The 23,472-nt window shown below is 33.7% G+C and overlaps 1 protein-coding gene across 2 annotated transcripts; it reads right to left on the minus strand.

The window, feature by feature from the left end:
* Window positions 1–493: 493 nt before the first annotated feature.
* Window positions 494–22,902, minus strand: LOC134692010 (uncharacterized). Of its 2 annotated transcripts, none has more exons than XM_063552349.1 (11): window positions 22,807–22,902; window positions 15,551–15,663; window positions 14,175–14,338; window positions 13,708–13,923; window positions 12,744–12,904; window positions 11,705–11,908; window positions 11,073–11,254; window positions 10,391–10,565; window positions 2,820–9,812; window positions 2,259–2,420; window positions 494–1,040 (listed from the first exon to the last, which is right to left on the minus strand). In XM_063552349.1, the coding sequence occupies exons 2-11, from the start codon at window positions 15,620–15,622 to the stop codon at window positions 781–783; spliced, it is 8,589 nt and encodes a 2,862-aa protein (XP_063408419.1). In that variant the 5' UTR covers window positions 15,623–15,663; window positions 22,807–22,902; the 3' UTR covers window positions 494–780. The 2 variants fall into 2 exon arrangements, with proteins under 2 accessions (XP_063408419.1, XP_063408418.1); XM_063552348.1 differs by lacking the exon at window positions 22,807–22,902 and adding an exon at window positions 18,615–18,784.
* Between the last annotated feature and the right edge of the window lie 570 nt (window positions 22,903–23,472).

Here is a 23,472-nt window from a genome sequence, read left to right on the forward strand (position 1 = left end):
CGCATTTTTGCGCCTGTCCCAAGTCAGGAACCTCTGGCCTTTGTAAATCTTGTATTATTTTAATTTTAGTTTCTTGTACAATTTGGAAATTAGTATGGCGTTCATTATCACTGAACTAGTATATATTTGTTTAGGGGCCAGCCGAAGGACGCCTCCGGGTGCGGGAATTTCTCTCTACATTGAAGACCTGTTGGTGACCTTCTGCTGTTATTTTTTTATTTGGTCGGGTTGTTGTCTCTTTGACACATTCCCCATTTCCATTCTCGATTTTATGTACATGCCGTTGCTTTACTAGGAACAAGCACTTTGCACGTTGCTTTAATATGAGCAAGCACTATGCATGTTGATATAATGTAAACAAGCCCTATACATGTTGCGTTTATAGGAACAGTATGTATTTTACAATATCCCTCTTGATATTCAGCCATTGTTTTCAGTCTACATGATCTTATATTAAATGTATTTATAGCTTTTTCTTCTGCCAAATGTATAGTACAATATTTGATATATTTTATTCTAAATATATAATCTTAAAACTCCTCTTAAATATTACAATGCATTAGAACATAAATGTATCACTGAAAGAAATCTTGGTACATTTTGATAATTTACACACATTTTCTACAAGTGAGTTATTTTTAAAATACAAGAATAACACTAATTGAAAAGTCAACTTCCGCTGAAGTCAATAATTTTCCGGATTGTCGGGGGTTATCGGAGCTCTTGATAAACCAGAGAGCTTCCGAACCGGTTTTTCGCACAACTCAAAACTAAATAGGCTCAGAAAGAAGTAATTATAACTTCTTTTTCTTCTACAGAGTCAATTTCATCTTTCGTGTCTACAGAGTCAATTTCATTTTTCGTGTCATCAAGTGTTTTATTATCTTCCTTCATAGCTGTTTCTTTCATATCTTTTGGAATCGTCCTTTTACCAAGAGACCTTTCCCTAATTGAAAGCCACCACTGCATGGCCTGGTTTTTTAAGCTTGTTTTGAAGACATATGTCCGAGAATTGGTGCACAAGATAAGAGCTGTCTGATCTGAAAGATGAAACACAAGACGTTAATTACTAGTATACTTTATATTTCATAAATTTAAGATAAGGAATATCTTACATGTCTAGGAATATGATTGGTTAAAAGCGACTGCGTGGGGACCGTGTATATTCCAAATTAGGTAAGTAGGCGGGGCATATTTCAATACATGAGTAGTTCTGGTGTTACGTCCCTTTATAAACACAACCCATTGCTGATGAAAATTTTCAAGGTTTCAACAAACGATGGAATTGATGATGAACGTTTGAAATATATTCATAAAACACATTTAAAGATAACAAGTTGTTATTGTTGGCATTTTTTTTGTATATACCAATGGAAGAAGGTTCTTTATACTAACTGCAATGAATACTTGATAATTTACGTAGGTGACCAGTGTAAATACCACATGTTAAGATAGTCCGTAAGAAACATATTACGACACTATGTTTCAAAAAGATTTGCTTAATACATGTGTCTAGACGTACATACATATTGCAAAAAATGATTCGATTGTAACTAACTTCTTGAAAAAAGTAAAATAACAAAAATGTTGAACTCCAAGCACAATTACAAAAACGGAAAGTCCCTAATCAAATGGCCAAATCAAAAGCTCAAACTCACCAAACGAATGGCAAACAACTGCCATATTTCTGACTTGGAACTAGCATTTTCTTATGGAATTAAATCTAGCGAAACCTCTCACTTTTATGACAGTCGCAGTTAGTGTTGATGTATTTATTTTCGTGGATATCGATTTTTGAAAAGCATAACTTGTACTTGCTCGGATAAAATCTTGTGTTTTTTCCATCCTAAGTTTAAAAACATACCAATAATCAATTTGTATTACTTTGAAATTGATTGAGATTCGTTATTCACCTATACACACGTTATCCACGCTAATTGGTATTCAACGAATAAAATTGAATCCTTACTTAGTCAAATAATTATTCGCAATCAATTAATACAGCAAATAATATAAATCTCCTTTCTTAGAAATGCGGAAATTTTTATGATAAATATTCCAACGTTATTGTTTCTATAAAAAAATATTACAACTGTTTGTGTATTACATGTCGCTGTTTTCTGATTGTACGGTATGGGTATTTCTACTCTACTGGTCTTGCTCAATGTTGAATGCCATATATTGAATGCTAACATTCACGTTTTATTTGGTCCTTGTCTTACAAGCAATGATTACATATTATTTTAACATGGGCTTACCATTCATATCGACCATTCTTATATCTGTGATATCGGTGTATGCAATTCTCCTGTCCATCTTGTGGGGTTTTGTTCCCCATTTTATGAATTTTTCATCCTCTGATCCAAGGAAGAGGTATACTTCATGGTCCCAACCTTTCTTTGTCTGTTTCATGAAAACATCTGCAAAAAAATAATTGTACTTTTAAGATAATGTTGTTTATATTCCCAGTTGAAAGGTGTTAGCAAAACTGCTCGGTTGCAATAAATTATACTTTGGAGAAATTTTGTGAATTGCAGCTGTGTCTTACTGTTCTTTAGTGCTGTTGATTTATTGTGATTTTCTAAATGTATGTATTCTGCGGATTAAGATTTATGTGTTTATATGCAATGTATGTAAATGAATGTGTATGTGGGTGATCCAATTAAGAATCCCTTCACTTCAAGAAATTAAAGGATAGAAATTATATTTAGTAAATTATATTGAATAAGAATTGATATATATGACGATAAGCTGTCGACATATTGCACTAAACTTACAATATCAATTGCAGTATAAATACAAACTAAATCAGTACTCACTTGAAATATTTTTTTCTGAAGTTGATATTCCAGTTTTACAACTTGCTACGTTATATGACGTCATTTCCTCTAGTGTAATACCCGGATTTGCTACGAATCTCTCTATCATCATTAGCATAAAGTTGAGAAGATTATGAGCTCTATCCTGGTCAATTATAAGTGTACTACATCCCAGTTCAAGTTCGAGTTTCTTCGTAGTTTCATCATTCCACACATAAAAGATGGTTTCGTTGTAATAATTTCCTACCTGAAGTTTCTTAATTTTAATTGGTGTACGTTTTCCATGGTCAATAGCTAGGGATGATATTTTTGTAGTTTCCTCCATTACAATTTGGTGCCGGAAAATCTCATTGACAGGGTGGCCCTTTACGTCCTGTATGATGTCAATAAAAGGCATATATCCGTGATCTAATGCCTTCATGATCTTTATCTTATTTCGTTGAATAATTTCAGCAACTTGTATTGAACTGTCTTCGAATTCTTGATATAGCGGTATACGATTTGTAAAACGGTTTGCCTCTCTCTTCAACTCAGGGAAAAACATTCGGCAGTCAAGGGTTGTCATTATAGCAATTGTTGGTTGGCGTAGTTCAACGTGTAGTAGAATTTCAAACATGGTAGCAAAAAGGTGAAACAGGGTACATTTGTTACCTTCAAGCAGAGGTCGTATCCCTGTAGCTACCTTTTCGGGTACTCTTACTCGAGTAAACTCAAAGAAGTTTGGATCTGTTGTTAAATCTCCCGTCAAAGACAATGACATTGGTTGGAGATTCTCTGGAATTACAGTTTGCCAGAAGGTTCTAAGCTCGACATCATCGTCGATCAACCGTCTTTCAATATGCAGTGCTATATCTACTGGATCTGTAGGGTCTTCATTAGGGGCGTCTGGTCGAAGGTCATTCATCATCATCGAGATGGAATGCAAATCTAGTGCTAAATGGTTGAATAAAAATCGCATGATCGCTTGGCGACCTTTTTTGGCGTAGAAAACCCTCATTGGTAGGTCTGTTGCTGGATCAAACAGATAGTCATCTACGTTTGGAGGATGTCTAGTTTTGTGAAGTAGAAGAGATTTCTCAACAATGCGGAAGTCTATTTCAATCTCTTCCGGTTCCAGAATAACTCGTTTGACACCATATCTTATGTCGTCATGACCCGGTATAAAGAGTGTCCGCAGAGCAGGATACTTTTGATGAATTTTTACTATCAACGGTTTCCAATATTCTGGCATAGCTATGACACTATCAACAGTTATATCCCCAAACATGTACAAAGATGGGTCATATTTATTCCTCATATGACCATTGTATGCTCTCTTTTCGTAAGGTGTCATAGAATTTGCGACATTAGTTTCAATTTCCTTTATTTTTATTTCCTCTTCGGCATTACCATTTTCAAGTTTGTCGTTTATTGCTTCTGCTAGTGCCATCATTGTTGTTCCGTCTGTCAGCAGCATAACTAATGAAACTTTGACATGCATAACCTTCAGGACTGTTTGTGCAAACGTCATAGCAAGCATAGAATCAACACCCAAAGCTGATATTAGCGTGTCTTCATTGAGCAATGAATGTTCTACTCCAAAAACATCGCTCGCCAGAATAAACAATGCTTTCATAATGGCTTCCATTCTCTCTGCTCTTGGTATAGACATTATTTCATTTAGGTCAAAGTTCAATGATGCTGAATTCATCTTAGATCTTCTTTGTTCTAATATTTTGTCGACAAAACCTCTAAATCTGTACTGTACAAGGGACATGTCCTCAGAAATAAGTCCTGATGCTATTACATCCCAATCAAAAACGCCATACGTTACTTGTGGGCATGTGTTCTTCAAGACTTCTATTAAACTTTTCCTAATGGTTGGTATACTTAATGAAAGTAGTCCTCTTTTCTCTAAAATCTGTTCAAGACTGTCATCATTAATGGCCATGCCTACTTTGAGAGGACCCCAATTTATACTTTGACCACATAAACCAAGATGTCGACGATAGTGAGCCAATGAGTCAAGGAAAGCATTTGCAGCTCCGTAATTTGTTTGACCAGCATTACCAAAGACAGACGTCATGGAGGAATGAATGACAAAATAATCTAGAGACAGTTTTTCAGATACAATATGTAAGTTCCATGTCCCTAGAACTTTTGGCATCAGAACTTTCTGTAGTTTTTCTCTTGTCATGGATATAAATAGAGCATCATCAAGAACACCAGCTCCCTGGAAAATGCCTTTTATTGGATATGGAGCTTCTGATATTATTCGATCAAATGACTCTTGGAGAGACTCTATACTAGTTATGTCTGTCTGCATAGTTGTAATAAAGCATTCATAACGGTCTGACATTTCCTTGATTTTAGTTTGTTTTTCATTTGAAGGTTCCCTCCTTGATAAACTGACGATGAATCCTGCTCCTCTTTCTGCTAACATATTTGTAATTTCCCAACCAAGACCCGTCATCCCACCAATAATGACGTATACAGCTGTTTTCCTGAAAATGAGATTATCTGGAATTCTAATATCGCACATCTGTGCATCGCTCGATCCAGTGACGTCTACAACATCACTTGGAAATGGTAGTAAAGTTGTGTCAGAAGGTTCAAGTCTTATTTGATCTTTGGACAAAAGCTTATGTTTCTGCTTTTTCAGCCAATTGATAACTGTTGGGACAATCTGTGGGAGTTTGGTTTTTGACAAAACCTCATCAACATCAACAGTGACGAATTGGATATGAGATGAACGGGCGGCCACATAACGCTCAATTTGTAGAGGAAGGAACTGTCGTAGGGATGCTATCATTGTCACGTGTTTAGCTGCTTCTAAAAATCCATGTATCGTCTGAAGATCTATTTTCATCAATGGGATAACTATTGGTGAAATTTGGTCAGGTGACATGATTTCCTCCAATTTGAACACCATAGCTGGTCCTGATTTTCTAGACGCTATTAGATTTTTTAAGATAATTGCAGACATTTCATTTTCATTGTCAGTAAGAATAAGGTAGTTTTTCTTTGATGGTAACTTGCTTACTAATTCCCATAAAAGAGAGGTAGTGCAAAGCATGCCGGGAACATATGGTTGTAAATCTGTCAGACATACCATGCATGATTTAGGAATGTTTACAACAGACTGAATTTTAAGTGGATAACACGCTACAAATTCTTTCATCGATTTATCTTTCTTGTCTTTTTTATCTATTCTTTTGCCAACAACTTCAAATGTAAGGACTCCGTAACCATCTTTATGATCTTGCGGCCAGATAGTCACTGCTTCCACTGCATTCTCAAAAGTCAATGGGTATAACGAATTGGTGTGCAGGCATGCTTTCGATACCTGAAGTAACACTGATTGATCAAACATATCTCCATCCATCTCCTGTAGGGAATAGAAGGTATCATGCAAAACATCTGGAAGGTTGCTCCTGTACTCTGCTACACAATACTTGTCAATTGACTTGACTTTTGGAGTTTTTATTCTTTCAGAATCTGGTTGCGTTACAAACTCGTTTTCATATATTTTCTTCTTTCTGATGGCAATTTCTGGTATTTCTAGTCTTTTATTGTTTCCTTTGAGAACAGTAAGCAACTGTTTCATGCATTCCTTAAAACTTGGATCGATATCTACGAGATACAACTTGAAACTTTGTTCCCTTAGAACTGACCGAACCAATCCCCATAGCTCTGATCCGACAAGGTTAAACTGGCCTGATACGTCGGGTGATTGAGTACTTTGAGTCAGAATGTAGATTGGAATCGAATCCTGTCTATCTGCCATGAACTTTAAAATGGTCAGTAATAGATCACAGTTGTTGACCAAATCATCTAGTAAAACGGTACCATCCTTCGTATATTCTTCTTTCATTCTTCCATTTGCAAAAATAATACATGTTTCTTTGTCGTCTTTCACTGATTCAGCTTCACTGGGTTTGAAATGTTCTTCCAATATGTCTTCGATGATATTGGTTGAATTATTGGCAATGTAATAGCTAATTTCAAGATCACCATAAACATGATCCTTAAAAATCTGCTTTGTCTTTTCATCCCGGGAAATGAAAATAAACCTTCTGTTTTTTGGTGGATTTGATATCTCGTCCTTTTTAACATCTTTTTCTTCATCGTCGCTTGAGCTAAATTCTTTGTCCGTGTCTTTCTTTTCATTGCTTGATAAACTGGAGCCTCCATCTTTATCTTTGTCTTTTTTCTCGCTTGAATAACCTGAACTGTTTGAGTGTTTGTCATAGTCATCCTTGAGGAGTTCCAAATCTGCTTTACAAGTAAAAGAGCTCTTATCTGATTCTTCATCATCTTGTGTATCTTTGTCATGTAATTGTGGGAGGCCTACAGATGTTTTCTTGATGTCTTCTTGCAAGTCAACTTCTGTCCAAACTATTTTGTGTGCAATTTGACCGTTGTGTCTCTCTGATTTTTCAATTGCTCTAATCGTAAAGTCCTTGACCTCAGCCACTACTATACCATCAGGTTGAAGTAAAAGTAGGTTATACAAAATTTCATCCTTAGAAAATGATGTAAGATTCATGTATGCTAACATATTTTTTTCTGGGGATCGTCTCAAAATAAGTTTCTTAAATCCTGCAGGAAGTAGTTGTCCAGAAGGTCGTTCCTCCATCAATTCAAAAATGATTCCAGGTGTTTGTAAAAGGCCATCGAGGATTGCTGGGTGAATGTTTGTTGTATTCAAATCTTTGATCAGCAAGTCTGACAAGGTCACATTAACAAGGCATTCAGTTCTATTTTTATATCCATCACCAAGTATCTGTAGGTCATCACCGTATGAAAAGCCAAGTGTTTTCAATGTTTCATATGTCTGGTCTTTTGGATGAAATATTTTACATCTTTCTTTTATCTTCTGAATATCAACAAAATTTACCTTTACATCTTCCTTGATAATTCTTGATGTTCCCTTTGCTATGATGTCATTTCCTGTTTGTATCGTAAAGGTCATGCTCTCCAATGGCTCTAACGACTTTAGCATTACAAAGGCTTCACAAGGGCTGCCTGGTGATAAACGGAGAGGTCTTTGAAAATCAACTCCTATTTCGAGATTAAAAGGTGATTGTTGTAGCAGACTTTTACTAGCTTCTATTGCCACTTCAGCATACAAAGCTCCGGGAACTAAAATATTTCCTGCTACGTTGTGCTCATAAACATAAGGAGTAGAGGTGGTACTGATGTCTATTTTGAAAGGTGTATTATCGTCGGACTGTCGTTTTACGAATGGATGAGCTGATGCCAATTTTCCTCGACCTTGTTTTCTAAGTTTTGTGCTGTCGGCTTCAAATAACGATTTCATTCTGTTCGGTATGTACTTTGGTATATCAGATATTACAGCAGTGTACGGATTAATTCGTTCCATTTCAGGATTAACACCATTTTTGTAGAATTCTCCAAGTGAATCCATTATGCAGGATGATTCTGAATTCACGTTCATAGAGGGCAAGCTTATTGCCTTTCCTTCTGCGAAACTATCACTCAAATGTGTTCTTAGAACAGGCTTTGGGCCAATTTCGACAAATATATTTATAGTATTAAGTAAGCCAGCATTTCGGACCGCTTTTTGAAACATAACAGGTTTCCTGACATTTTCCCTCCAATAAGAAGCCGTAACAAATTGTTCATCAGTGGCTACTTCACCAGTCACAGTCGAAAATAATTTCGTTGTAGGTGTTGTACCAGTTAACCCGTTGAGGGCATTTTCTAGATCAATGCTTGACTTTTCCGTATGATGACTGTGATAGGCACATTTAACATGAAGTGGTCGTAAGAAAATGGGCTCGTCTTCTTCTTCACTTTTCTTTTTCAGCTTTTGCATTACTTCATTGACGATATCAGTATCACCGGATACGGTTGAAGATTTAGAACTATTGTACACGGCAATGTTTATTTTTCCATCATACTCCTGACATAACTCGTCTACCATCTCTGTGTTGCTACTGCCAACCACAAACATGGACCCTCCTGTTGCCTTTGATAAGATTGACGATCTATGATATATGACCTTGACAGCATCTTCAAGAGATAGACAACCTGCAGCATATGCAGCGGCCACTTCTCCGACGGACTGCCCCAATACAACTTTCGGTACTATACCATAATACTTCCAGAGCTCTGTCAATCCAATTTGACAAGTAAAAATAGCCAGATGACCAACCAATGGTTCACTCAAGTCTGCTGCATCTTTCAATTTCTCATAAATGGACCATTTAGTATAAGGCTTCAATAGTTCGTCCACTTTTCTTACAGTTTCACTAAACACTGCTTCACTTTGCAAAAGTTCTTGACACATTCCAGTCCAGGTTGTTCCAACACCACAAAACACAAACACAACATTTGGCGGGTTCAAACCAGCTGGTCGAACACTTTCTATCGTTTTCAATTGTCCTTCTGCTTTTTGGCGGAGATCTTCCTTTGATTCACACACGAACGCAAGTCTGTACTTGAAGTGTTCTCGTCTGCAGGAACTTGTGTATGCAATACTCTTTAGGCTGTCTACGCATGTGTCTTTCAGACAATTTATGAAATGTTGAAGACTATTTGTCAGGCCACCATTGTCCAGAGCTGACAGAAAGACAATGTATTTATCTTTGGTATCATCATCGGTTTCTTGTACATCTTCTAATGGAAACTGTTTTATAATTGCGTGACTATTTGTACCTCCAAATCCAAAAGAGTTTACACAACTCATTCTTGTTCCGTCGTTTAACGTCGGCCAATCTTCAACAGCTATTGACACCGCCATGTTGTATTTTGGGAAATCAATCTTTGGGTTTGGTCGCTCAAAATGAAGAGATTTAACAGTTTTGCCATGCTTCATCATAAGAAGAACCTTAACGATTCCAGCAACCCCTGCTGCTGATTCCAAGTGACCAATGTTTGTTTTTACTGATCCTATTCTTAGTGCCTCTTTTCCTTCTTCTCTGTATTTAGAGAAAAATTCACCCAAACTGTTAGCCTCAATAGGATCTCCAACAGGTGTACCAGTTCCTACCAAAATAAATATATCATCAGAAACATCCAAAAGGGACTTAGAATTCTCCAAAATACACCCTCTTTTTTAATCAAGCCCTTAGTGCAATATGTACATTCCTTTACACGGTAGTTGATGAAATGGTCAAATTATTTCAATAAATATATTCCAATACAAAAGTAACTGCGTAAATAATTTCATCGTACTGTTAGTCCGTTCCCTCGAAAATTTATATTTGATGAAAAGGAGACAGAAAGAAAAGAGAGGCGAACGATTCCAGAGGGTCATTTAAACTCATAGATTGAAAATAAACTGACAATGCCATGGACAAAAAAAAAACAAACAGATGAACACTGGTACACAAAACACAACAAAGGACACAAAAGATTGAGCAAGCATTCATTTGTTCAAATGAAAAAGAAATATAACTACAATCAAATACTTGAATTAAACCTACTTCAGTAAGTATTCACAGGAATAACAAAGATAAAATACAAATTTCATCTTTACAAAAACAAAATAAAACTTGAGGGGGTTACACTACATATTCAGAACATAAGTAATTAATTAAGTACACCAATTAATGTATAGTTACCGTGAGCTTCTATATACTGCACCAAGTCTGGGCTGACATTGTTCTTTTCGTAAACTTCTTGTAGCAGTTCTGTCTGCATCTGTATAGATGGCGCTGTAATTGGGGTCATTGTTCTACCATCTTGGTTACAACCTGTCGCTATGGTAGCCCATATTTTGTTACCATCAGCTCTTGCCTATAATAAAATATACATAATGTCACTAAAATTTAACATTGATACTAATCTGGTATTCAGAATGGATATGTACAGATTAAAACGAGACAAGGGGCTATATACTGTGTCAATATCTTAACGTTCCGAGTCTATGTACAAAGTTGTTAGCTGAAAACAAGTAGTACTTTAGAAAATTTGCCTTCAAATGATTCAAAGTACATGTATGATAAAGATGGTCTCCTTGTGACTTTTGGATGTAGAACAGCAAATAGCGGTATCCGCTGTCTATTTTGCTTTTTTGTTTACCGTGCATGTATAGATTCTGTGCCATTCCTGGAAAGCAAATCGATGAATTTATATCACGATAAAATCAAAACCATTCCTCGAAAATTCAACTTGAGGCAGGTACTGTATCATTTACTAAGTTATAAGTTATATTATCTATCCCTCTTGGTCCTTGAAACCTGCTGTAGAATACTTCTTAAAAAATCGACACCTATCTTAAATCAATATTGAATATATACTTACATCCTTGAGTGTTTTAAGAACAATGACGCCACCTCCTTCGCCTCTAATATATCCATCTGCTGTATCAGAAAAGGCTTGACACTGTCCTATGGGCGATACCATTCTTGCTTTTGACAGTGGAATAAGGATATCTGGATACAGAATACTATTGACTCCCCCGCAGATTGCCATAGTACAATCACCTAACGAAAATATTTTCAAAATGATATTGTGGTTCAGAAACTGGATCGATATTCGGTGTTACAAAAAGAAAGTAAAATCTCAAAAATTCTTTAAAATAACTCCGTGGAAAATTACATCAAATTACAAAATCAAAACAATAAACACAACAAACGAATACACAACAACTGTCATATTCCTGACTTGGTACAGGCATTACCAAAATGACGTCAACAGTTGTTGCCTTTTAACTTATTATCAATGCGCATCTCTTAACTTTGTTTTTTCTTTTTGGTTTGATTCATCAATGTGAAAGATTTTGAAAATTTGTCTCGACATTTACCATTCTCAAATATATAAAGACATATATGGTAACTCAACGGGACCTATACTTGATTTTCACTGCTGTTGTTCTCTGTTAGATAGTTATTATATCACTGGTATTTAAACCACATCTCCATACATAGACTTACCGCTTTTCAGAGCTTGTGATGCTAAGTGTATAGCAACCAGAGATGAACTACATGCGGTATCTATAGACATGGATGGACCAAGGAGGTTATAGACGTATGATATACGAGCAGCTATAATACTTGGAGCAGTCCCTGTCAGTGTGTAGTTACTAGCAACTGCTGGGTCTTCGGTAGCAGAACTTTTATAATCGTCATTCATTACTCCTGCAATTAACAATTGATAATTTAAAGTAGTGTATATAACTGATCTTGTTATAACAAACTTTTAACAACACAAAATGTGTCCCCATGCCATCTGTAAAATAGAGAATAGATACGGGAAAAGTGTCAAAGAGAAATTAACCTGACTAAGGAGCACCAATACAGCGAACTGTCTTATTAACAGTTATTTATATTAGTTTAGACTGGTTCTTAATATGACAAAGTGCATGGGCCACTGCTGAAGCAAAACACAATGATGAGTTGAAAGTAATATTCGAACGTTTTTACCAATATCTAAAATAAAAATATACCTAGTTGTATCACTGTTTAGCTTAACAAAAGATTAAATGCAATTTAATGTAAATTTGAAAGCAAAAAGATTACATAAATTTGCGCTTTCTGCTAGCTCTTAATTGTTAAAAAATATATGTACCTTTAAAGGAAAACAACTCCTTCAAATGGATATTACATTACAGGATCGATTATGGACGCGGCAATTGACGGATTATCAAAAGTAACGTTGTATTGCACATAAGCTAAACATACATTGAAGGCCGTACGGTGACCTATAGTTGTTAATGATGTTTGTGTCATTTTGGTCTTTTGTGGATAGTTGTCTCATTGGAAACCATACCACATCTTCTTTTTGTATATTGAGTTAGAGAGCAACCAATTAACTTCAAGGGGTTTTGTTTTTAAGTCTGAGTCAGAATTTATTTTTTCGATGCTATCAATCAAATTAATCATGTTTTCTCTACAAATTTTACACTTTAAGATATGAGGAAAATTTGGATTCAGTATAAATTGTTTTGTCATCTGCTTTTAATGCTCAACATACCAATGTAAACACCAGTCCGTGTTTCTTGAATATCTTTTCTCATTAAACCGCCATCTTCAAGTGCCATGTGAACACACTCTAGAATGTATCGCTGTTGAGGGTCCATTTTAGCTGCTTCCGGTTCGCTAATTCCGAACATTTTTGGATCAAACTCATCAAAGCTAAAAAAAAACAACCATATTTGTATTCTGTGAAACCGCTATCAATGAATTAATTGGTTTTTAATCACATATGTTTCTAACACGCGAATTTCTCCTTAATATTGGTGGCTAAAAATCGCTATTAATGGTTAACTACTCAAATAACTAGGCTGAACCCGCAGTAAAGTAATAATTTTTTATGGTTTTAACTTTTTCATTTTAATGCTGCAATATCATTGCTTGTTGTTGTTAATTTAAGTCACAACTTTTTCTAGACAATTCCTCGATAAGGGTTTATTCTGTGCATTACACCCAGTCTGAAAAATCATCATACACCCTTATAATAACAAATCCACACTACTTGTAAATAATTTTATACATACAACTGTTCAACGATATTGAGTATTCAAGACCCATAAAAAGTTAAAACAAAACAACTCATGTATATGCAAAACCCTCTAAAATTTGCAGACTATGCAGGCACTATGTAATACCTTGAATTTAATCATCAATTATACTTGATTAAATTTTACGTTTTTCTTTGAAAAATCAAATAAATCCTTAAAAAAATCAGCACTGCTATTTAGAGTTTTCTGAAAATTTCTATTGAATCGTAACAATGTCTATCGGCATCTCAAGAAAACAAAATTGAGAATGGAAATAGGGAATTGTCATAAAGACAACAACCCGACCAAAGAGCAGAAACCCAACAATGGGTCTTCATGATAGCGAGAAATTCCCGCACCCAGAGTTGTGCTTTAGATGGCCCCTAAATAAAAAAAATTACTAGTTCAGTGATAATGTAAGTATGATAATATACATACTTTGATAAAAATCCACCTCTGCGGACATATGTTTTACCAGGTTCGTCGTAATCTGCAGAATAGTATTCTTCAACATTCCATCTTTCTGGCGGGATTTCTACCACATGGTTCTCTCCATTCACCAGAACCCGCCAAAAATCATCAACAGTTTCCGCGCCAGGAAATTTTCCACCCACACCGACTATAGCAATGGCGTTATCTAGATCTAAACCGGATCTAGAGAAAAAAATATGTTCAAATGTAAATACAAAAATAAAGAACATAAAAACTTTAATTTTGACCGAAAAAATGAGATGCAATTGTCCTGGAAATACAATTATCTATTCCAGAATACATTTAATTTTATGTTTTCCAAAATTTAAGCCTCATTTTCATAGGTATGCTGCTCCTTGCAAGGCAATATATTTCCTGCACGCTTTGCACCATAATATTAATAAATGATATCAATATATATTGATGTAACTTACTCTTTATCTGGTTCAATATTTATCCTTCTTGACTTAAATTGAGGTAACTGGTCCATAGGATTTACGTCTTTTCCTTGCGGTCCCATTTCATCAACCTTATCACCCATCCACTCTCGGGCTTCCTCCATTAATGCTTTACTATCCTCATCGTCCATGAATCCCCCCTGTTAATAAAAGAAAATCAAAATATCTAAGTATTGGTTGTTTGCTTTGTGCATTTTAACTTTCTTTGATATATAGTAACAAATCTAGAAGTCTTAGGTCTAAAATTAAGAATAATCATATTCTGTAAGCTACCGAACATTTTGATTTAAAATCCTTCTTATTTCTACAACATTTCTGAATATTTACATTCATATCTGCCAAAAACGTATAGACAAAAGTTAGTTTCAAAACACAGAATTAGTTTTTTCCCATGAATATGAAGTATATACTATACATTTTCTTTTGGAAAATAAAAAAAATCCCAAACATTTCGATAGTTCAGTAGCAAATAAATATAACTGCATGCACCGAGATGTTCTTTCTTAAATTAAATATTAAATCAGCGAATGTGTCCGATTGAAGGACATCTTTAAGAGTTTATTTAAAATGTGTTTGTGCATCTTTACTGCAATAAATATATTAACACGTGTAAAGAAAAAGGAAACGAGTTTGTATGAATATCTTTTCAAACAAATAATTATCTATAGACGTTAGAAGTATGCTTTTGGTTATTTAGACTTTCAGTCAATGAGATATGGAATATATATAATATATATATACTCATTCTTTCTTGTAAAAATAAGATTGTCTAGCCGTACCTTTGAAACTATACAATTTAAGTCTTCTGAAAAGACTACACCGAACAGCTGTAGACATTTAGACGAAGTTTTATAGAGATATTGGTATTTATTAAAAGTTGAAACGTTTAAACCCGCTGCATTTGTTTGCACCTGATACAAGTCTGGAATCTGATGTACAGTACTTGTCGTTTGTTGATGTCATTTATAAATTTTTCTCGTTTCTCGGTTATTTTTATATAGATAAGACCGTTGCCTTCACCGTTTGAATGGTTATACACATGTCATTTTTGTTATAACTTGCTGTTCGGTGTAATCCAAAGCTCCGAGTTGGTTACCGTACCTTTAATAGTTATAATACCTATAATAGTTACTTTTATAAACTGTGACTAGTATTGCGAGTTGTCTCATTGGCACTCATACCACTTCTTCTTATATCTATATATTATCGATTATTGTATTTTTTTAAATAACTTGTACATTTATCGAGTTTTTATTGAACAATTGTTGGGTTCTGTCTTATTGGTAATCACCCTTTTTAACCACACGCGGTTTAAGTTTTGTAGTGTATTGCAGACAATACTGAAAACATACCATTTGGCTTCCTCCAGGGCCTCCAGGGCCGCCCATCGGGCCTCCCATCTGGCCGTGGCCTCCTTGCATCATATTGACCGCTAAACACTCAGGTTATACGGTACTTTATGAGCCTGAAAATAGTGAATAGTGTTATGACATTGTAACGTGCGCAAGTCAAAGTATTGAAAATATTTCTTGTATTTATTCTTTGCTTACGCTTTTTTCTTATTTCAATTACACATGAGGTACACGTATACAAGACTGTTATTTTCAGTTGTGTTTCAATTTAAGCCTAAAACATAATTGAACAATCCTGAAGGTATATTTCCTCCAAATTCAATAAATATATGTTTAATTATGTCTTGTAAGTTTTACCCGTGATCGGGATTCCAGAACGTATTTTGTTTATTAAATCAAAATGAAGACCTTGTGTACTTTCTTTCAATGTAAAATAATAACCTGTTCGGAAACTTTTCATAAAATTTCAAATCTCTTCACAACTTGTAAGAAAGATATATTTATATTTCAAATGTATAATAAATAAATAAATATCATTTTCATCTTTTGATAAAAAATTACCCGTTTCAAAGTTGCTTGTCTCCCTTCGTCTGGGTTATGAATTTGAAAATGAAAAACGACAATTTCTTAGTGTATGACCTGAAAAAGACTCGTCTCTATTTTTATTTTTATATATTTTACTCTTTTGTTTACATTTTAGCCCATAATTTGAAATAAAAAGCACAGAGAAAATGGAAAAATCAAAAAAAAAAATCGGGTAAAACAATGAAACAGACTTCATATTATACGTGAAACACTAAATGTGAAACAATAAGGATAGATGACCTTGATTGTGTAACGTGAAATCTGCCCCGAGGAGTTACACAATTAATTTTTGAGACATATTATATATAACTTACATACTTACACACAGGTGATGTAGTCATATTTTACGGTATTAAATAGGTTGTACTCATTCTGAATAGTATATTTATTATCCTGCGTTCTGACAGATAATTAGGGATTTGTTATTTATTGGAAAATATCATTCTGTATATACAGTTGTACCAGACATAATAATATTAACCGCTGGACATTCGGAAAACATAACAAAAGAGGGGGGGGAAAGGGTCGGCTGCCGCCAACAATAGCCAGAGCTGCTGAGAAAAAAATGCATATATATTTTTTAAATTTCAATAAAACAACGACGGTAACGCTATTTGCATGGACGTTTCTGTTATACACAATGATTTTGATGGGAAGGCGGGGTAAACCCGTATGAGGGATCCGGGTCCCCTTATGGTGCTACATGTACATCATCAGTGTATGATGTAAACGCATAGAACTTTTACAAGTGACATTCCTAACAATGGCTTAACAGCCACCTTTTTTGAAAATTATTGATCCTTACCTTACTGCGTATCTTACATTGAAGTAGGATTTAATGAAATCAAATGTATACCTGGAATGAAAATCTCGGATTACAAAATTCCGATTTTGTTGTGTCTCGTGATTTGGGTGTCATAATGTAACCAAGAATCAGTGATGTTGGAGTAGACTGAAAATGGGAGGGGCCAACTTTTAATAGTTCCTAGCTAGTCAAGAAGGCCTTCGTATATGGTCTTGTAGTCTTAGTGAGTCAGTGCCCGCTTGAATTTTCGATAATTATTTCTTCATCTCAAATTTGAGGTAAAGCATTATTCTTTCGACAGAACCACTCCAAACTCAAACTCAACACAACACACCAGCTTCTTTGCATTATGAAGGGTTGCTATAAAAATGAGGTTTTAAAGAAACGGATACAGACAAACATTTTGGCTTACAGAAAATCATTTTAACTGATACTTCTTTAAAATCATACACATAATGAATGCATTTAGATATTCAAAAATCCAATTTGTTTCTAAACATCAAAACTTAATTAATGCAAACATAAATTTATTTAGGAATTAGACTTGATATTAAGTGAAATCGGAACCTAAACAAATAATATTTAACAAGTATTCAATTTGACTTTTTTTGTCTATTCTCAAAAATTAAGGATGCCATTGAAATTCAAGCCTCGTCCCTTCAGTTATATAAAATACTTTGCCAATTTAAAGCTTGTAAATTTATATTAGAATATATATATCTAAGTAAATACTAATGACCTTGATTCTTTACAAAATAGCTTGCTGCAAGTGAACGCAGGACCAAACATTTAAAAAGGCCGACAAAAATCGTGTTTTAAAAGTATACACATGTATACATTTTAACGAGGATAAAAGGGGAAACTATATTTTGCTGTTGTAAACTTAGTCTGTAGACTTTAGTGCTGAGTTCACACATATACTAGTCAACAAAAGAAACGATACACGACCTTGAAATTAAATGTATCAAAAAGTATTAAATATAAAACAAAATGAGATGCACTATTTTAAAAAGCTTTCATTTGCAATGTATGCACATGTGATAATGAAAATCAAAACTTATCGGAAGGTTTCAAAATTCCGTTTGAACGGTCATAGCGGTCTTTACTTTATTTTTGTAAAATAAAAAAAAATCGCGAAAAAAACGTCACAAAAGCAAATTTTTTTTTTAAACAGCTTTATATTTCCATAATGATTAAGTGTTACTACGTTCAATATTGGTCCAATGAACGCAAAAACTTTAATTTGAAAAAAAAGTCTTGTATCGTTTCTTTTGTTGACTAGTATAATTCGATTTAAATGTTATGTTCATGTGTTCATGTTTAGAATAGAGAACATTCAACATTATTTATGACTTGATAATGTTCTAACAAATTCAATTAAAGCAAGCACGACATCATATTATATACATATATTTTTTAAAACTTAAAATGAAGATTATTTGTAAAATTTACAATGGGTGGCTTCTTATGTTTTTGTATAAAAGATATAAAAGAAATAAATACAATGAAGATGTGTTTTGCTTTTGGAAAATAAAATAAATAAAATAAATACAATGATGCACTGTTTAGATTTTAGTAAATAAAATACATAAAATAGCTGTTTAGATTTTAGTAAATTAAATGAATAAATAGCTGTTTAGATTTTGCTATGAAATAAATAACATGTGTTCTTACCTTTCGTAAGTTTACTGGTTATTGACAGTACGCTAACAAAAAATGCACATTTATTTTATTAAATAACTGCATGCCTCACCAGATCTAGGACGAAAGGTGTTTTAAATAATTAGCACAGTTTTGCTTATGCAACCTATGATTTTTTTACATTTCATAATCTGTGTCCTGGGCGGAGCATTCTATAACTACCTAGGTTTTTTACATTTCATAACCTGTGTTCTGGGCGGGGCGTTTTGATTGACAGTGATTGCGGTATTTTGATATTCGACACGTAATCATTGGTCAATTAGGGAGACATGTGACATGTACTTCAGTCAAATTAATGTCATCTGCATATTAAAAGTACCAGTTAATAAAAGTTTATTAACGAGTTGTCAAGAGTCTGGTAATAAAAAAAATAAAGAAAATTAGATGATAGCTACAAGATCGATCGTATTTTTTTTCTAGGAATGATTATAAAATAGCGCAATTAGTGGCCATCATATAATTAATTGCCTGTCGCTAAAATGAGTTGCTTAGGTGCGCTTTTTATTATAATGTCCGAGACGACACTTACAGCTTACCAATTGGATTCAACACCTATTCCAACAGAAATCGTGGATATTATGTGGAAATATTTATTATGAAAAAAAACCTATATTAAACCGATAAACACACAAAACAAATGTATACGGTGAGCTTTAGCTGTTATCTTTTAGGTCATTTTGGTCTCTGGTAGAGAGTTGTCTCATATGTTTATAATACAATATCAATTAAACAAATTATTTTCTCCAATATTTTCACAAAAAATAGCAGCACAGGATTTACTAGTAGATACATTTACATTTCAAGGTTTATGTAAACAGAATCGGTTTTGATTAAACATTTACTTGCAAATTGACATCACAACTTTTAAAATAACACCATATATAATGTAAATTATTTGTAGCTAATGGTAAATACAAGTTTATTAAATGAATTTGATTTATCAGTTCTTTTATGTTTCCAATAAAGAAATTCATACAATCCGTCGCGTTACGTTTGCGCGAATTGTTCCTTTATTTGCGCGAAAAAAAATCACAACAATGTAAACTAGCAAACTGAAAATCCAAAATATGAAACTGAAATACATGTATTCAATGTTCAGGAATTAGACAGAAACCTCAAATTTTACTGAATAATTATTTTTGGAATATGATATTGTCCATGAATCAGAAAGAAACCTTTAATTTTACTGAATATTTTTTTTTTGGAATGAGATATTATCGAAGCGACTCCAAACTAGAATATAAATGAACCATTTATGAAGGGTTGTGTAACGAATTTATACATTACAGTTTATTGTAGATTTGTAAAGGTATTTTTTTAATACTGTCAATTCATGATATAAAAGCTGTATTTAGTGAATTAGTTTGATTATTAAAATTCCAGACGATTACTTAAATGCAACTTAAAGGCAACATATCGCTGTTCGAAAGTCATAAATCGATTGAGAAAAAACAAATCCGGGTTACAAACTTAAACTGAGGGAATCACATCAAATATAAGAGGAAAACAACGAAACAACAGAAATACTAAAGTGCACCAAAAAAATCACACGACACTGCAACAAACACAGAAACGAACTATAAGATAACAATTGCCATTTTCCAATTATAAATATGATTCAAGCAAAGTGAATTATTGGGTGTATTTTGCAATCGGCGACGACGATGGAATCTGAGTTTTTAACGACCTTTAATGGCTGTAGGTCTTGCACGCCTTAGGTGCATTTAAATAATTTGATTTTTATCATAAAGTAATTGATATAGATGTTTCAACATAGTGAATATGGGTTGTAAAGTGTGAGGATCTCATAAAACAAATTCGATATTGGAACTTGTTATTTATATAAACATATATAAATAACAGGGTGTATTTTGCACTCGGAAGACTACGACGACGTTGTCAATTGCATGTCAATTTCTTTAGCAACGCCACGTACTTCCTTAGTTTCTAGCGATAATTTTCCATCTCAAGCGAGTAGCATGATATAAAACTTATCACAAAAAAAGATCAAAGGAAAATTACTCAAAATAGCGATAATGGAGTTTATCGTTAAAAAATAACACCCATATTCTGAAAATCTGTTATGGTGATTTGTTTGAGTGTCAAAAAATCAATTGTATATTGTCATGTATATTCAAAGATTTATTAGTTATCAAGTAATCACTATATAGCAATAATTAGATATGTGATGCCTGCCAATGAGACAACTCGCTACCAGACGACATAAAATGACGTAGATGTAAGCAGTCATAGGTCATCGGTCATGACTAATTGACACACACTGTTATTAACAAAGTCAATAGACACAGAGAGGGTCATTGATAGATTTATAGCTGATGCAAAGAACTTTCCTTGCTGCCAGTGTTTGAAATACATGTACATGTATGACAGTTATTATTTGCAATGTTTCACAGTAGTCTAGACCTGTTAAGGGGGCTACCATTTGATTTTTAGGGGGTAGGATGGGGTTAGGATGGAATTTGCCAAATATAAACAGGACAGGATTTTTGAGTAAAATAGGCAGGATGAGTTATTTTGCAAAATAAAAAGGCAATACGACCATTTCTGTAAAAACAAGTCAGGATATACTAATACAAAAGGCAGGACGATCATTTCTGTAAAAAAAAAAGTCAGGATATACCAATAAAAAAGGCAGGACAGAAAAAAGTGAAAAATAAATAGGCAGGACAAAATGTTCATCATAGCCCCCACCTCCAACCTCCCTGAAAATCAAATGGAAGCTTGCGTATGATAAACCGTTCCTAATCAAATGTTGTCTGCATGTGCAATCGATTAAAACTGGAAGATTTGTAAATATAGACAGAAACGCTAGAATCTGTTATGCGTGCAAATAAAATTCTAAGGACTGAGGATTAATGTCTTTTTATTTAAAAAAGGTATCATATACATGTATGAAGGATTTCGTATATAGATTAAACATAATTGCTGAAGGAATCAATCAGCATTTAAACTTCTTTTTTTTGTCTTTTTTTTTTTTGTTATCTCTTCCTAATATAGAAGAACTTAATGATATTTGATAGTTTTCGTACGTAGCTGAACAAGAATAGAGAATTCAAACGGGGATGTACCAAAAATTCCTCAAGACCACAGAACAGAAACAGTCCGACGCTCCTAAATAATAATCACGGTACACCTGTTCAGAGAAAATGAGGCCTACTAAAATACAAAAAAAAACATACAAACGAAAAAAAACCTGGAATAATTAATAATTTCTAAATGTGTATATCAAGCTTTAAAATTGTATAAATGTATACTCAGTTCCAAAATTATTTTCAATTGTATTAATGAATAATTATTACTTAATTGTACTTTGTTATGTTATTTTGATATCTATTTGAGTATAAGCAAAGCAGTATTGCTTTTAAAATAAGAATATACTATAAATGAATTATCATCAAGCTTTTTCGTCTATAAAGACTTATAGACTTATATGAAGACTTTTGCCCTCCAGCATTTATTGTTTGTATAAATAAATGCTGGAGGGCAAAAGTCTTCAACCCAAGATAAACCTTATTGTCCTCAAATAACGTTCGCCTGTTTTTGAAAATAAAGATGAATTCATGGCAAAGCGGCTAAACATTCACCACGCACCATTGAAATTAATACTGAATAATTAGATTTACAAACATTAATGATTTAAAATCAAATTTCAAGTCAAAATGAAAACAAAAGTGTGTTCTAGAGAGATAACATACCCCTCATCTCTGTTTCATGGAGTTTTAAGATGGTCTTGTTCGACTGACGTTTAACTTTTATAAATTAAAACCACATTTAATATCTATACTCAAAAGATATAAAGAAACACTTGAACCTTACTTCAATATAATCAAAGGAGGAAATATAGCTCAAACGACCTCAAGAAAGAAAAAAAAAGATATATTATGGATTCATTTATTTTCGTGGTTACCAAGTTTTGTGGATAAAGCAAAACTTGCATGTTCGTGGATATTTCATGTCGTGGTTTTGCCGAAACCTGTATACGCGTCTACAGAAATTTTTCATTCTTTAAACATTTGGATTCACGACATTAACAAAAAGTAGTATCCAATAACAAATAATGAATCCACATTAATAATTTTCAAAAGCAAAAGTTTTTTACCAATAATTTTGATATTAATGAAATCATTGAAATTATTGAACTTACCTGCTGTATGGTTGACCAATTATTTTATAACTGTCAAATACAAACACCTTTGCAGACTTTTATATTTTGTAAATGTTATATATGTTTATTTATTCATGCGTATCAAATATGTAAATACATACATCACATCTTCCTATATCTAAATAAATAATTATTAATATTCATAGGTCCACTTATGGCTGACTATTCACATTAAGACATTTATGATAATAAAATTATGATAACTTCAAATAATGACTTATTTACTTCATTTATTTAATTATAATGATTTGGCAATTATTAAAATGAGACAACTCTCCATCAGTGACCAAAGGACACAGAACTGATGCAAAACAGACGGAAAAATTCTTTGTTAACCTGTCTCATCATCGCTCTGTTAATAGGGGAATTAAACTGGACCCCTGCTGTTGTTTCATTCTTGCATATGTCAAAGTATCAATCAGCGGGTGGCCAGTTAATAAGGTTATCCAATCGGCAATCAGCAGTTAATAAAGTTATCCAATCGGCAATCAGCGGGTGGCCAGTTAATAAGGTTATCCAATCGGCAATCAGCGGGTGGCCAGTTAATAAGGTTATCCAATCGGCAATCAGCGGGTGGCCAGTTAATAAGGTTATCCAATCGGCAATCAGCGGGTGGCCAGTTAATAAGGTTATCCAATCGGCAAT

The sequence above is a fragment of the Mytilus trossulus genome, chromosome 12 (assembly GCF_036588685.1).
Source record: "Mytilus trossulus isolate FHL-02 chromosome 12, PNRI_Mtr1.1.1.hap1, whole genome shotgun sequence".
Lineage (NCBI taxonomy): Eukaryota > Metazoa > Mollusca > Bivalvia > Mytilida > Mytilidae > Mytilus > Mytilus trossulus.

Bases quoted from the DNA above. Each gene is read 5' to 3' on its own strand.
- LOC134692010 (XM_063552349.1), bottom strand. From the start codon at position 15,622: ATGATGCAAGGAGGCCACGGCCAGATGGGAGGCCCGATGGGCGGCCCT. The intron at 11,909-12,743 runs GTATGTTGAGCA...TGTTAATTGCAG, and splicing joins ACGGACTGGTGTTTACATTG to GAGTAATGAATGACGATTAT. The intron at 9,813-10,390 runs GTAACTATACAT...TTATTTTGGTAG, and splicing joins GCAGTATATAGAAGCTCACG to GAACTGGTACACCTGTTGGA.